At 47.1% G+C, this 12,138-nt stretch overlaps 4 protein-coding genes across 11 annotated transcripts in view; 2 read left to right on the top strand and 2 right to left on the bottom strand.

Annotated features, from left to right (window-relative positions):
* Positions 1-54: 54 nt before the first annotated feature.
* Positions 55-1,328, top strand: LOC120452529 (putative OPA3-like protein CG13603). The gene is made up of 4 exons (XM_039636793.1): positions 55-272; positions 328-496; positions 555-697; positions 757-1,328. Exons 1-4 carry the CDS (start codon positions 131-133, stop codon positions 1,068-1,070), a joined length of 768 nt encoding a protein of 255 aa, XP_039492727.1. The 5' UTR covers positions 55-130; the 3' UTR covers positions 1,071-1,328.
* Positions 1,260-3,302, bottom strand: LOC120452524 (nucleoporin Ndc1). Its single transcript, XM_039636787.1, has 2 exons — positions 2,756-3,302; positions 1,260-2,697 (listed from the first exon to the last, which is right to left on the bottom strand). The coding sequence occupies exons 1-2, from the start codon at positions 3,151-3,153 to the stop codon at positions 1,359-1,361; spliced, it is 1,737 nt and encodes a 578-aa protein (XP_039492721.1). The 5' UTR covers positions 3,154-3,302; the 3' UTR covers positions 1,260-1,358.
* Positions 3,303-3,408: 106 nt separating this feature from the next.
* On the bottom strand, positions 3,409-4,424 carry LOC120452530 (elongation of very long chain fatty acids protein F). Its single transcript, XM_039636794.2, has 2 exons — positions 4,106-4,424; positions 3,409-4,045 (listed from the first exon to the last, which is right to left on the bottom strand). Exons 1-2 carry the CDS (start codon positions 4,319-4,321, stop codon positions 3,500-3,502), a joined length of 762 nt encoding a protein of 253 aa, XP_039492728.1. The 5' UTR covers positions 4,322-4,424; the 3' UTR covers positions 3,409-3,499.
* Positions 4,425-4,652: 228 nt separating this feature from the next.
* The window catches only part of LOC120452523 (polyglutamine-repeat protein pqn-41), a 32,073-nt gene continuing 24,587 nt past the window's right edge, over positions 4,653-12,138 (top strand). For 4 of the 8 annotated variants that reach the window (XM_039636782.2, XM_039636786.1, XM_039636785.1 and 1 more), the window contains exons 1-3: positions 4,654-4,806; positions 6,046-6,265; positions 6,979-7,861. In XM_039636782.2, the coding sequence (XP_039492716.1) occupies positions 7,023-7,861 (839 nt within the window). In that variant the 5' untranslated portion in view covers positions 4,654-4,806; positions 6,046-6,265; positions 6,979-7,022. Of the gene's footprint in view, positions 4,807-6,045; positions 6,266-6,978; positions 7,862-12,138 lie in introns of all 8 variants that reach the window. The other 4 variants (XM_039636779.2, XM_039636783.2, XM_039636780.2 and 1 more) reach the window with 3 other exon arrangements.

Here is a 12,138-nt window from a genome sequence, read left to right as displayed (position 1 = left end):
AAGCTTGTAGTTTCAAATTGTCATCACTAGAAAATTGCCTATCGGTTATCACTGTGCACACCGCTACCTCGTACACATCTCTAATTTTGCACGGATATTTTGTAATAGTTATTAGTTAAAAGGAAAAACAATGGTTATTGGCGTCTTCCCGGCGGCCAAGCTCGGCATTTTGGCCATCAAGCAGGTCAGCAAGCCGATAGCCAACGTGATCAAGTCCAATGCCAAGTCGAGCCCCTTCTTCAGGAAATACATCTGCATGCCGCCCGCGCAGTGTAAGTGGTGCGATGTGATTAGATGAGATTACGAGCCTTAATCCCACATTTTCAGTCTACAACTGGGTGGAGGTGAAGACCAAGATGTGGGCCCTAAACATGGGAGGTCGCGTTAATGTTCCGCCGCTGAACGAGGCGATGGCCATTGAGCTGGGAGCCAATCTGCTGGGCGAGTTCATCATATTCTCTATCGGAGCCGGTCTTCTGATTTTCGAGTACTCACGGTTGGTAAACAGAGATCCCTAGTGGATTCAGAGCTACATTAATCCAGACATCTTGCAGTCAAACCATAAAGGAGAACAAGAAGAACGAGTTGGCGCAATCGGAGAAGATGTCACTGACCAACATGCTGACGGAAATGAACTTTCGGCTGGAGCGACAGGATGCCCAGATACGGGAAATGACGCGAGTGCTGGCTGATCTAGGTGCCATATCCCCCCCACCGAAAAAAAGAACAACGTAATGATATACCAACTCCCCACAGATTCGCGAAACATTTTCCGGTGGCACAAGGAACCCATTCAGGAATACGTGCCCTTCGATCCCGACACGCCGGACCAGAGTGCCAGCGCCAGAAATCCGAAAAAGTTGGACAGCTTATATGACCCGCAAGGCGGTATGGCCTTCCGAGCCCTGCACTTCCTGGACACGCAGATCTTCGTGGACGGACGCAATCGCAAGGCCAAGGAGGCCCTCAAACACCTGGATGAGGTGGCCGAGCAGCTGGAGCAATCCTTGGGAGAGGCTGCCACCGTTGCCGTCGCCAGCTCAGTGCCTACGAAAACAGCTGAGCTTTGACCCAATCGGCAGCTGGAGCAGGATCTGGCCCTGCTCATGATGGCAGTGGCGATGGAGGAACAGTGAGGCTGCCCGCTTGTACACATTCAACCTGCAGACCATTTCATCAGTGCTAGTTATGATCAAATCGCGTGTTACCATTTCGTACTTTAAGTATAAAAGTCAATAGTATTCTATAACTATTGAACGTTTGTAGTTATATTTATTAATTTTTATTGTTACCGCAGACAAACAACTAAAGAGATGCAAAACAGTGTACAAGATGAGTGTATAAAGTGATGGATGGGTTTATTCCTGGCAGACTAGGTCCTGTAGCTGTCGCAGTTCCTCTCCAGGGGGCAGGAGATCGCCCAGATAATCGCAGAATGAGTTACAGATGGCGTACAAACTGCGACGCACTGCGCATCGAAGCACATTAAAGCTGGAGCTCGGTGCCCTAATGTTGCCTATCACGTTGCTTAGCTTGTCCAGCTCATTTCGCAGCTTGTTGATCGCCTTGATGATAGCCGCCAAATCGTTCTGCACCACTCCATATGGATCCTCTTTGAGCGATGCCGCACACACCAGTGCCAGAGCCTGCGTCAAATAGACTACGGGCAGGGAGTTGGCCAGCAGAAACGTTGTCTTGGAACCTTCGGGTTCCTTGAAGAAGTACACAATGCCGGGAACTCGCTGTAGCAACCGTTGTAGGGACAGCTCCAACTGTGTGGAGACGCGCTCACACCAGTTGGGAACATGTCGCATGCCATCCGCTGGACGATCCACTCCATCCTCGCGAGTGGGCGACACAATGGGTCGGATGCCGTGGATCTGGTTGTATTGCCGCAGCAACACCTTCTCGGCCATTAAGCTAGCAGTAAGCGATTCAGTTATCTTCGGCATTGGCAGACTCTGGGCGCCCTTGAGTACACTTATCTTCTGCATGGACTCGGTTAGTTCATCGGTAAAGCTGCCGAGAATACTCAAACACTGGTCGCAAAGGGAGCGCCAGTTTGCTGGACGGTTGCCCGGCTCGGTAAGCTGGAATATCTCTGCCCGCTGTGCCGAATTCTTTCGAAACGCCAGCTTGTAGAAATAATGAGCAGCAAGGCACTGCACCACATACACGTTGAAGACTCCGAGTCCCGCTACCAAGGTTATGTCTTGTTCATGGGCAAAGGCAGCTCGCGGTTTAGTCACCACCAGGGGCAAATCCTCCGACAGCAAAATGCCGTAGAAGCAACGCATGAGGTGCATGTTACTCAGAATTTGGGCGGTCAGCAAATAGCCGTAGAAAAGCAGGCGCACATTGGTCGCGACTCCAAAGAAACCTTCCAGTCGCTCGTCCATGTCCACTGAGAGAATGTGACTAAGTTTGTGGCATATCATGGGTCCGAAAAGCCAAAAGAGGGCGGTGTAACTGAGCGTGGGCAGCAGTGATCTTACTAGAGCTTTGGCCAAACTGCCGTAAAGTAGTTCGCGCATCTTCTCCGCCTGCGACTGCTCCACGATGGGGAATTCAATTGAGATCTCCTGGCGCATGTGAACAGAGACAAAGTAGTAGCAGCCGGCGGACAGGCCGATGCCCAATAGATAGACATGGTAGGCACTAATGCAATCCTGGCCATAGCACGTGTATCTCAGATGTCTAGGAACAAAAGGAAACATAAGTACCGACGAATTCATTCCATTCTAGGTATACTCACTGATAGTCTGTGTTCAGGTAGCCCGTGTAGAGCCAGGCGGTCAGCAAACCGACCAGCAGATGGGCACCCAGGAAGAGTACCTTGAGTGGACCGTAATGCACGAGCCAGCGGTACCGGGTTGGGTAGTAGGGCCGCTCCGACAGGTGCTGCTGGCACAGGACCACGCCGTAGAGCACGACGGAGGCTACCAGCGGGATGCTGGCAAACCAGGTGTACCAGCTGGCTACCAGACGCAGTGTGCCCGTCACCCAGGCGAGTGGATGCAACAGTTGGAAGTTCACAAACAGCAGGAACACGGTGAGCAGCAGGAATTGGATGGCCACGCTGAGGAGCACGGCGCGCAGGCAGCGGCCGAGCAACAGGAGCTTGCAAGCGTTGCTGGAGGAGCTGGCAGACATGTTTCCGATTCGAGCAGCTAGACCATCGAGGTATCACCAATAATTTAGTTAAATGCTATAATTGTTTTAATGGATTTCGCGAGTAATTGCAAATATTCGACGGTTGCCGGCAACGCGCGCGTTGTTGCACTTTAAAGTGTTACCGTATGCCGAAACTTGAGCTGGCTGTAATCGATAACTCCGTTTATGTTAGTAGTGAGTAACCCTAATGGAAAACGTTTATTTGAAATACATACTTTTAATTACAAATCAAAATTTTTTAAATCTTGCAAGTTTACTATTAAATAGCTCACGAAAAGCGTATGACAAAAAAAATTTATTTTTAATTTTCGACTTCATTTAAGCTTCAGTTCTTCTTATGCTTCGGTCTCATGTAGCAGTGGAAATAAAAGTTGGCGAACATGATGAACATGATCGCGGCGGAGCAGCTGACCAGAAGGAGGGTTCCCTGCGAGGCCTCGCACTCCCGCTGCATGGCGGTGAAGGCACAGTGGCCAAACATGAGGAGGAACTGCAGCATTTGCATGAGCGTCAAGCACCGCTTCCAACGCACCGTGTTGCCCTCGATTGCCGAATAGTAGTACGCATACATGAAAATATGAACGATTACATTAAAGGAGCACAGGAAGAAGAGTTGACCCCCGTAGCCATAGAATCGTATTATCAAGTAACCGACGGAGGGCATTAGGACGTGGTGGAAAACGTGCAGGAACGTTATTTGCGAGTACTTCTTGCGCAGCACGCAAAACACGGTGTCCATTAGGTCCACGATCTTGTTTATGTAGTAGGCATAGCTGATGCATCGCTCCCAGTTCTTCAGCGGATGATCCTGCTGCAAAACGGTCATGCAGCGAAAGTTGTACGGTTGGAATGCCAACATGAAGTAGTATCCCTGAGGAAAAATGATTACTTAATTGAAAATATGTAAGTATGCTCGGAATTCTGGACTCACGGGGAGGAGCATCATTATATTGTAGCAGATCTGGAACATGTTATAGTACTTGAGCACTCCTCGCAGATTATAAGGTTCACGATGCTCCATGAACTTCCTGCCGGCCTTAAAAACTACTAGAAGATAAACGGTGAGAATAGATATGATGGGACCGGGTCCAGTGGCCAACGGCAGTTCCTTGGAGTCCGCATAGGGCGTCCTGAATATTTCCAACATGTCTGATACTTATTTATTTTGTACTGTTCAATTTGACAAATAAAACTGTTTAGCCGCCTTGCTTCCACATGTCTTTTCAAATGACATAAAATATACAAATATTTGGAAAATGTTACACTTTTTGTTTCCTAGGCAAGGGAGATTGCTTTTGTGTAATGCCAAATTTAATAAATTTAAGCTCTAACTGCCAAGTTGCCACTTTATATTGGAAACATGCTTGCCATACTGTTGGCAGACCGATATGTCCGCTATCGATTGTTGCATAGCTGACATACTCTGGCATCATAGAACTATCGATTACGCACGGTTGTAGCTCTGGCATTTTCCAGCAGTCCACCTTCGGTCACATCACATTTTGTTGTTGTCGCGGTCGGAAAAGTGCACGGAGTGACGGTCGTCGATTCGTCGATTTTCCGTTAAATACAGCATACAAATTCCAAAACAAATGCGCGCACTCGCCGCCGCCGAAAAAGCAGCGCAATAAGGTGTGTAATGTGTCCAATTGGCCGCAATTAAAAGTGAATAAATGCCATAAAATTCGTGAAGTTGAAATCCAAAAAAAAAGCAAAATTTTCGTGTGCGCGTTTGCCAATGAGAGTGAGAGAGCAGGCCAGAAAGAGAGAATAAGCGAGCGAGCGAGAGCGAGCCATAATATTGCGTGAATCGAATTGAGCGACACAAAATTGTTGTAATTAATTCATATTTAATTGGCATTTGGCGTAATCCGAGTCTGTGCATAATAAAGCCTAAAGCGAAGTGCACTCGTCAGTTGTCAGTCGTGTGTTTGTTGTGTGTCTCTTGTAGCGTAATGCGTATTGAGGTCACTTTGTACATATTATAGCAGCAGTAAACCGCAGCATAGGCACGCGTATCGTACATGTGCATGTGTGCGTGTGTGTGTGTGTTTGTGCGATTGCCCAATGCCCAATACCCATACCAGTGCACCGAGATAGCCACCAATGTTCGTTTTCATCCCACTGCCCAAGGCGAACAGCTGCTCTCCCCCTTCCCCTACCCATCGCCCTCACCCTCCCCCTCCTCCTTCTGCCCCTGGACGCTCTGCTCTCGTGTTGTTTGTGTTGTCGCTGATCGCCGGACCAGAACCACAGGGCAGGTGGTGGCTATTGCCCACTGTGCCGTATTGTCCACCGTGCAGCACAGGCCAACAAGCAAACAAACAAACGAACGGGCACGCATTAATTATACTACTTAAAATATGGTCTGCAAATTGTGCTAAACTTAACAACGCAGCGGAGAGCGAATAAGTGAGACAGAGAGAGAGAGAGAGAGAGAGAGAGAGAGAGTGAGGGAAAAGGAGGTGGTGTGGGTGATGCCTCCCCCTCGCGCGCTCTCTCCTCGCGCTCGTTGCTTTTGCTTTTGGTGTCTTCACTTCATGCTCCATTCACCTACTTTTACGCGCTCTGCGCTCTCTGCTCTCCACTTTTCACTCGACGTTCGCCACTGCTGACGTTCGTTTTCTGAATTCCAAATGAAGTCATGAGCAGATTGTACACCCAAAGAAATAATCAAAACAAACGCTATTAAACGTTTAATGGCCAATGCTTGCACCTTTTTATGGCCGTAGCTTCACGTTACCTTGATAAAGAGCACCTTTCTTCAGTCACATTTTATGACACGTAAATTAAATAAAATAATAAAAATATATTAATAAATTAAAATATACATCCGTTTTTCTACACGTGTATAAACGCCACAATACGCAGCTAAACGCAAACGCCGTTGTCGCATTATTAAAGCTAAAAAAGGAAGCAGAGTGGCATACAAAATAATATCATTGCAAAAAAAAGTGAAATTAAGTGTTTAAAAAAAAGAAAAGAAACCATAAAAAAACATGAACATGACATGGCCGCGTCTCGTTTACACAATAACTCAAAATTAATTTAATATGCTGGCAAATGAGCAAAGCGAAAAGCAAGCTAAAAGGTGAGCGAATAGCAGAATAAGGGGCACAAAACTTAACAACGCATAAATAACAAAAGGTGCGGCCTACGATTTGTCGTTTATACGATCGTCCAGTTAGCAGTATCTATTTAAGTGCGACTTTGGCTTTACAACCTTGTGGTTTTTTCCCCTTACTGCCGCGTTGCGGTGACCTGTGCGTGAGATGGCGCATAAACCAGATTTAGGCCACTTCCATGTTCGTTACACGCGCAGCGCATAAACCCTGATTGGGCCCTCAATTCAGCTACGACTTTGTAAGTGGTCAACTTGTGGAGCAAAACAAAGGCAGCAACGCAATTCCACTTCGATTAAAGTGCGGGAACCATGAGTCAACCAAAAACCCAGAGACAAAGCCAAGAAGACCTCCACTGAAAACAACAATAGGTTAATTGATTGAATACGGAGCTATAATTAGGATTTCCAAGCTATCTGCCAATCTGCAAAGGTCTTTTATTCTAATATGTTCACCATCATGTCAAAAGAGAATGGAGATTTCAAATGGTAAAAGGTTAACCAAACAATTGAAAGCAAAGCTTCAATTAATGCCTATACATGAATGTGAAGTATGCCTAGGAAAATATAATCATAATAAGTCTAATTTGAATAAAATTCACTATACATGATTAATCTCTGAATCCATATATGTTATATTCTAGACTGTGACTAATCCGGGAATTCCCTTGTATTCTTTGCAGGCTCTGAATCGCGTAGGAGCTCCTGAACGGCTGCTGTTATCGCCATGGCCGCCGCATCTGCTGGCCAGCAACAGCAGCAACATCAGCACCAGCACAAGCTGAACATAGCTGGGAGTGCTGAGACGGTGGTCAGCGGTATGCACCATCAGCAGCAACATCACCAGCAGCAGCAACAGCAGCAGCAGCAGCATCAGCATCAACAGATCAATATGTTCAAGCAGCAGCAGCAGCAAATGTTGCCTTTGCAGCAGCAACATCATCAGTTTTTCCAGCAGCAACAGACAAAATTTGTATCGCGGGTCGTTACAAGTGCAGCGGTGCAACAGCAGCAACATCTCCAGCAACAGCAACAGCAGCAGCACCAACAGCAGCAACAGCAACAGATATTACCAGCTGGCTTGGTAAGCGGCAATGGCAGCGGCAACATGATGCAAGTGGCAAATCTGCATCTGCAGCAGCAGCAGCAGCAACAACAGCAGCGAAACAGTCAGCAGCACATATTTGTCTGCCCCACCAGCAACCAGCAACTCCTTCTGCAACAGCAACAACATCAGCAGCAGCAACAACAGCAACAAACCAAACAGCGCCAGGCGCAAATAAAGTTGCCAATAAAGTCAGCGGCAACAACGGGAGTAACGGCAGCAACTGTTGCTGCTGCAACTGCTACTGCTACTGGGGCAACGCATTGCATGTCCACAACAACAACAAATGCGGCGCGTCAAATGAGCCAGAACAATCAGCTCTATGCCAAGAATGTTGCCAAAGCCAACAATGCCAGTAGCAATGGCCATCACATCAACAGGAAGACGGCCACCAGCTACAATGGAAATTTGGCCCCCGGCTGGCGTCGCCTGACCAACAACAATGAGGTGGCCTATATCAGGTGAGTAGTCAGTCGGTAGTCGGTAGTCGGTAGTCAGGGGGGTTGAGTACATCTGTGGCCACAGGATATCTCCCGGCGGAGCATTCTTTTCGCGGGGGCAAGCTTGGGCTTGGGCTGTGTTGTTGTACGGACATGACATTTACAGCACGTTTGGCTGAACGGGCTAAAAGTCAATCTGGTTATTGTCTGGCGAACGCAAACGCATTCGAGAAGCCATAAAAATGTTCAGCGATCCCCTCGCGCTATAGGAAATGCCACTGTCCATGGGGGTTACAAGGGGGGAGGGGGGCTTAGAGTGGGGGAGCCCATGTTGTTTAGTGGGCGTCTGGGGGGTTGCAGTAGTCGTGTCAGAAATGTTTTTGCAACCAGGCACAACAGCAAAACAGCACAACATCAACAACTAGCAACCATCAACGGACCACGAGGGTAAATATTTACCTGGCATTATCTGCGAGTTATCATCAAGCACACATAATTACAAACGCAAATAAAATGTTTGCTCAGATATGCTGAAAAGCATCGAGTATGTGGATATATCTGCTTGCCCGGGTACTTGTAATTGTTCTGTCTGTCCAATCGCTCCCAGGGCCAAAAAAAAGGGGGGTTCTCTGTCTCAGTACTACAGTATTTCTTCTTGGTTTCTGTTTCTTTTTTTTTTGCTGTTTTTTGGGCTCTGTGCAAACTGTTTGCGAGTTTGTGGCTGTTGCCGATGTTGGGTAATTGTTGATTTTATAAGTGGCTGGCACTTCTGAGCGCTTGACTCGTCTCGTTGGGATAGTTTCCCTCGCAGCTGTTGCCCGGGGCTCATTTGCCCAGAAAAAGGGTTGCCTCGTTGCCTGGCTAGTTGAATGGCTCTGTGGCTCTGGGATAACTGCTTTTCGAAGCACTTGTACGGATTATGGTTGCGAATGCGAGTGCCAAATGCTGAATGCCTCGCTCAATTGGCAGATTGAAAGCTACCAGGGGGCATGTTGTTTGTTTTTCGAGCCCCGAGCTGAGATTCTCATTATGAGACAGGCATGATTATGATTATTGAGCCTTGGCACTCGATTCACGTTGCTTGTAGGTTTTGGTTTTGGGGCGTCAAGAAGTTGCAGCTTATCCGACGCAGTCCATTTACTGGCAATGTCACATTTCACTCAACCATCCAGTCAGCCAGTCAGGCAGTCAGTCACTCTCTGGGCCATTACCCTTCCAGGACACGCTTTGAGGGCACCGCTAGCTGCCACGTTCACGTTCACGTCCTCGCCATCGTCCTTTGCCCACTGGTATTTACTTGTGCCCGGCGACGACACGACATCGTGTGTCAAGCGCTGTCATTGTCCACCACCAGCAGAATCAACTACACCAACTAAAGCAACTACAGCAAACTGGAGGAACTACAGCAGGAGCAGGAGCAGAAGCAGCTGCTGCTCATTTCCACGTTGCGTGTTGCTGGTTGCTGGTTACTGGTTGCTATTTGCTGTTTGCCCAAGCGGATGGATGGATGGATGGTCGCCATGGCCCCCTTTGCAAATTTTCGAGTTGAGCATTCTTTTTCGTGTTTCCGTAAGCCAGTTAAAGCGTCGGTTTGTCAGCGCTGTTTTCCGTAATTTGGGTGACAAAAGTTGCCGAAACTCGCAAAAAATATGTGCTCTCTAAGTAGCTACAAAAGAAGGGGTAAAGTAGATACTACCTCTCTTTATTGTAGTAAAACCGGTCACACATAATGCCAGTATATATAAACTAATCAAAGAAGGGCAAATTTACGATGATGTTATATAAGAAGTCCACTCTGAAATGCTCTAATAATAATGGTAAAGATAACATTTCCTATATAGGTGTAGTTGGCGAAACCAGCACCACTGACTCTATGAATACCCCTTTTTGTTTAGCTGCCGTCTGTGCCGCGAGTTGTTCGCTCGTTGGCTGTTTCTCGGAAAGAATGTTGCACAAATTGTGTAGCAAATCAATAATTGTTGCGCAAGCATTTAAATCTTGCTGCTGCTCTGTTGTTGTTTGCACAAGTGCTAAATGGCTTTTGGCGCAACGTGACATCAGCGGAGGGCGGCTTTAAAACTGTGACCGGGTCAGAGAGTCAAACCAAGTTGTAGTTGTAGTTGTAGTCGCAATTGAAGTGGAAGTGGCAAGGCAGAACGCCCACTGTGCGGCAACGAGCGCATAAATCATAAATCCAAAACGGCAGCTGGAGATCCAGCCAGCCAGCGATCGAATCGTATCGAATGGAATGGAATGGAAAACGGGCCGAAGCGCCCCGCCAGCCTGAATAACTGCTAAAGAATGCGGAATACTTTTTGGCCAGCGCAATTCAAGCAGTTTTCAATTTTCCTATCCCATGCACATGCATATGTCGGTGTGTGTGTGTGTGTGTGTGTATGTGCACCCTGCTGCAAAGAGGCCTGCTCTTCATGCCCTCCTGCCACGGGGTGAACCTTTCAGCGGCCGCGTAGGTTGCATCAGCAGTTGGTCTCCTGCCTCCTCGCTGTTTGTCTAGGCCAGGCCAACAGCGCGCTCCGCTCCATTGTCAGTTGTTGGCCCAGTCGGGCAGTTAGCCCAGTCAGGCAGTCATGGCAGTCATGGCAGTCAGGCAGCCATTCAGCCGGAGTGGCAGACAGATAAAAAGACGAACAGACCTTTGAAATGTGTTTATTTTACTCACATTTAGGCATTTGTTGCGAATTCGCCAGCTTAGCTCACTCTGTCCTCTCTGTCGTCTCTGTTTTCTCTGACTTGTTGACTTTGGTCAACGCCCACCATGCGAATTTGTCGTTGCCTGATATCGTGGGAAAACCCCGGATAGTTTCGCCCCAAACTGACTCGCTTAACTCATGGGAGTTGGTCACTAATGGCGAGACAGAGTTTCGCATTAAACGGAAGATATAATTTGACTGGATAGCGGCTCATTCTATAAGTAATTATATAACATTAAAGTATCTTTCGCAAGCTAAACAAGTTAATTGATGATGTCTTTAGTGAATTGATTTTAAACGTATAATAAAGCATATCAAAAAAGTTGCCTTGATGTAAAGTGCTGGTATATATATACATATTTATACATATATATAGCAACCTTTGGGTTCATATTTTCTCTGCGTGGGCATGATTCATTTTGCGATTGGCCGCATTTGTCCGCTTCGTGGGCTGTTGGCTGTTCGCTCCTCGCTTTTCTTTGCGCGTTGTCAAGGACATGACGGCACAAGGACAGCAGATAAAGTCCTGTCCTGCCAGTCCTGCCTGTCCCTCGCCTGTGGAGTCCTCTCCTCGGGCATTGGACTCCGTCTGGCTGGCTTTGTGCGATAATTTTTTACAGTTTCATGCGCCACGGCGTAGCTGGCCCACTGCCTTTGGGCCAAGTTTGCTGTTGCTAGTGGTGTTTGCGCTGTGTTTGCGCTGCTTGGGATTATTAATTTAGTAATAGGCTCAGTCTCTGCTGGAGGCCAACACCCAGTCCAATCCCCTATCCCAATCCCAATCCCATTTGCAGTCTCAGCTGTCTGCACTCTCAACTCTTTTTTTTTTTATTTCTTTTTGCTGTGCTCGAGGGTGCACTCAAGGTCACAGGGGCGTAAAGCTTTTTCACCTTTTCTCATGAAAAGCAAGACGATGAGACGATGGTTGATGGTTGATGGTTTCATGGTTTCCAGCGGATGGATGGCCGATGGCTGATGGGCGATGGGCGATGGCCACTCGACGGCAAAGGCAAACTCTTTGGCACTTGGCGTTTTGTGTGTTTATAATTTATTAAATTATTTTAACTCGTTAGCCCAACGCCTTTCATGTGGCCACAAAAGCGCCAAATCCACCCTAAACTGCCGCAAATTGGAAGTAATTGTGAGGCAGGGAGTTACTGCAGCACCACTCACGTTATTAGCGCATTTTGTGCAAATACCACACAAATAAAAGTACGAGGTAAAAAACAAATTTAATGACTTGCCGACGACTCCTTCGTCTGTCACAGAGAGAATAAAATCGCCACTTTATTGCTTGCAGCCTTTCAAATCGATTTCAAGTGAGAGAAATATAAAAAATATAAGATATGATTAAAAATAGTGATGCCTTTCAAGCTCTTTTAACGCTTTTGTTAGATCAAAGTTTATGGGCAGCTATTATGTTTTATATTTTCAAATTAACGTTCGATAAAATGATGAGTAAAGTGAAGTACATAGTACAGGGTTACTGTTTGAACAACTAGCTGAATTTGACCAAGTTTTAAGTTCACTGCATTTTGGGGTAAAACAATGCCCACTTCCCACAATGTTGATGGCATTAATTGGGCT

Source organism: Drosophila santomea, chromosome 3R (assembly GCF_016746245.2).
Source record: "Drosophila santomea strain STO CAGO 1482 chromosome 3R, Prin_Dsan_1.1, whole genome shotgun sequence".
NCBI lineage: Eukaryota > Metazoa > Arthropoda > Insecta > Diptera > Drosophilidae > Drosophila > Drosophila santomea.
Note: the sequence above shows the minus strand (reverse complement) of the source record. Positions and strands in the feature narration are given on the sequence as shown.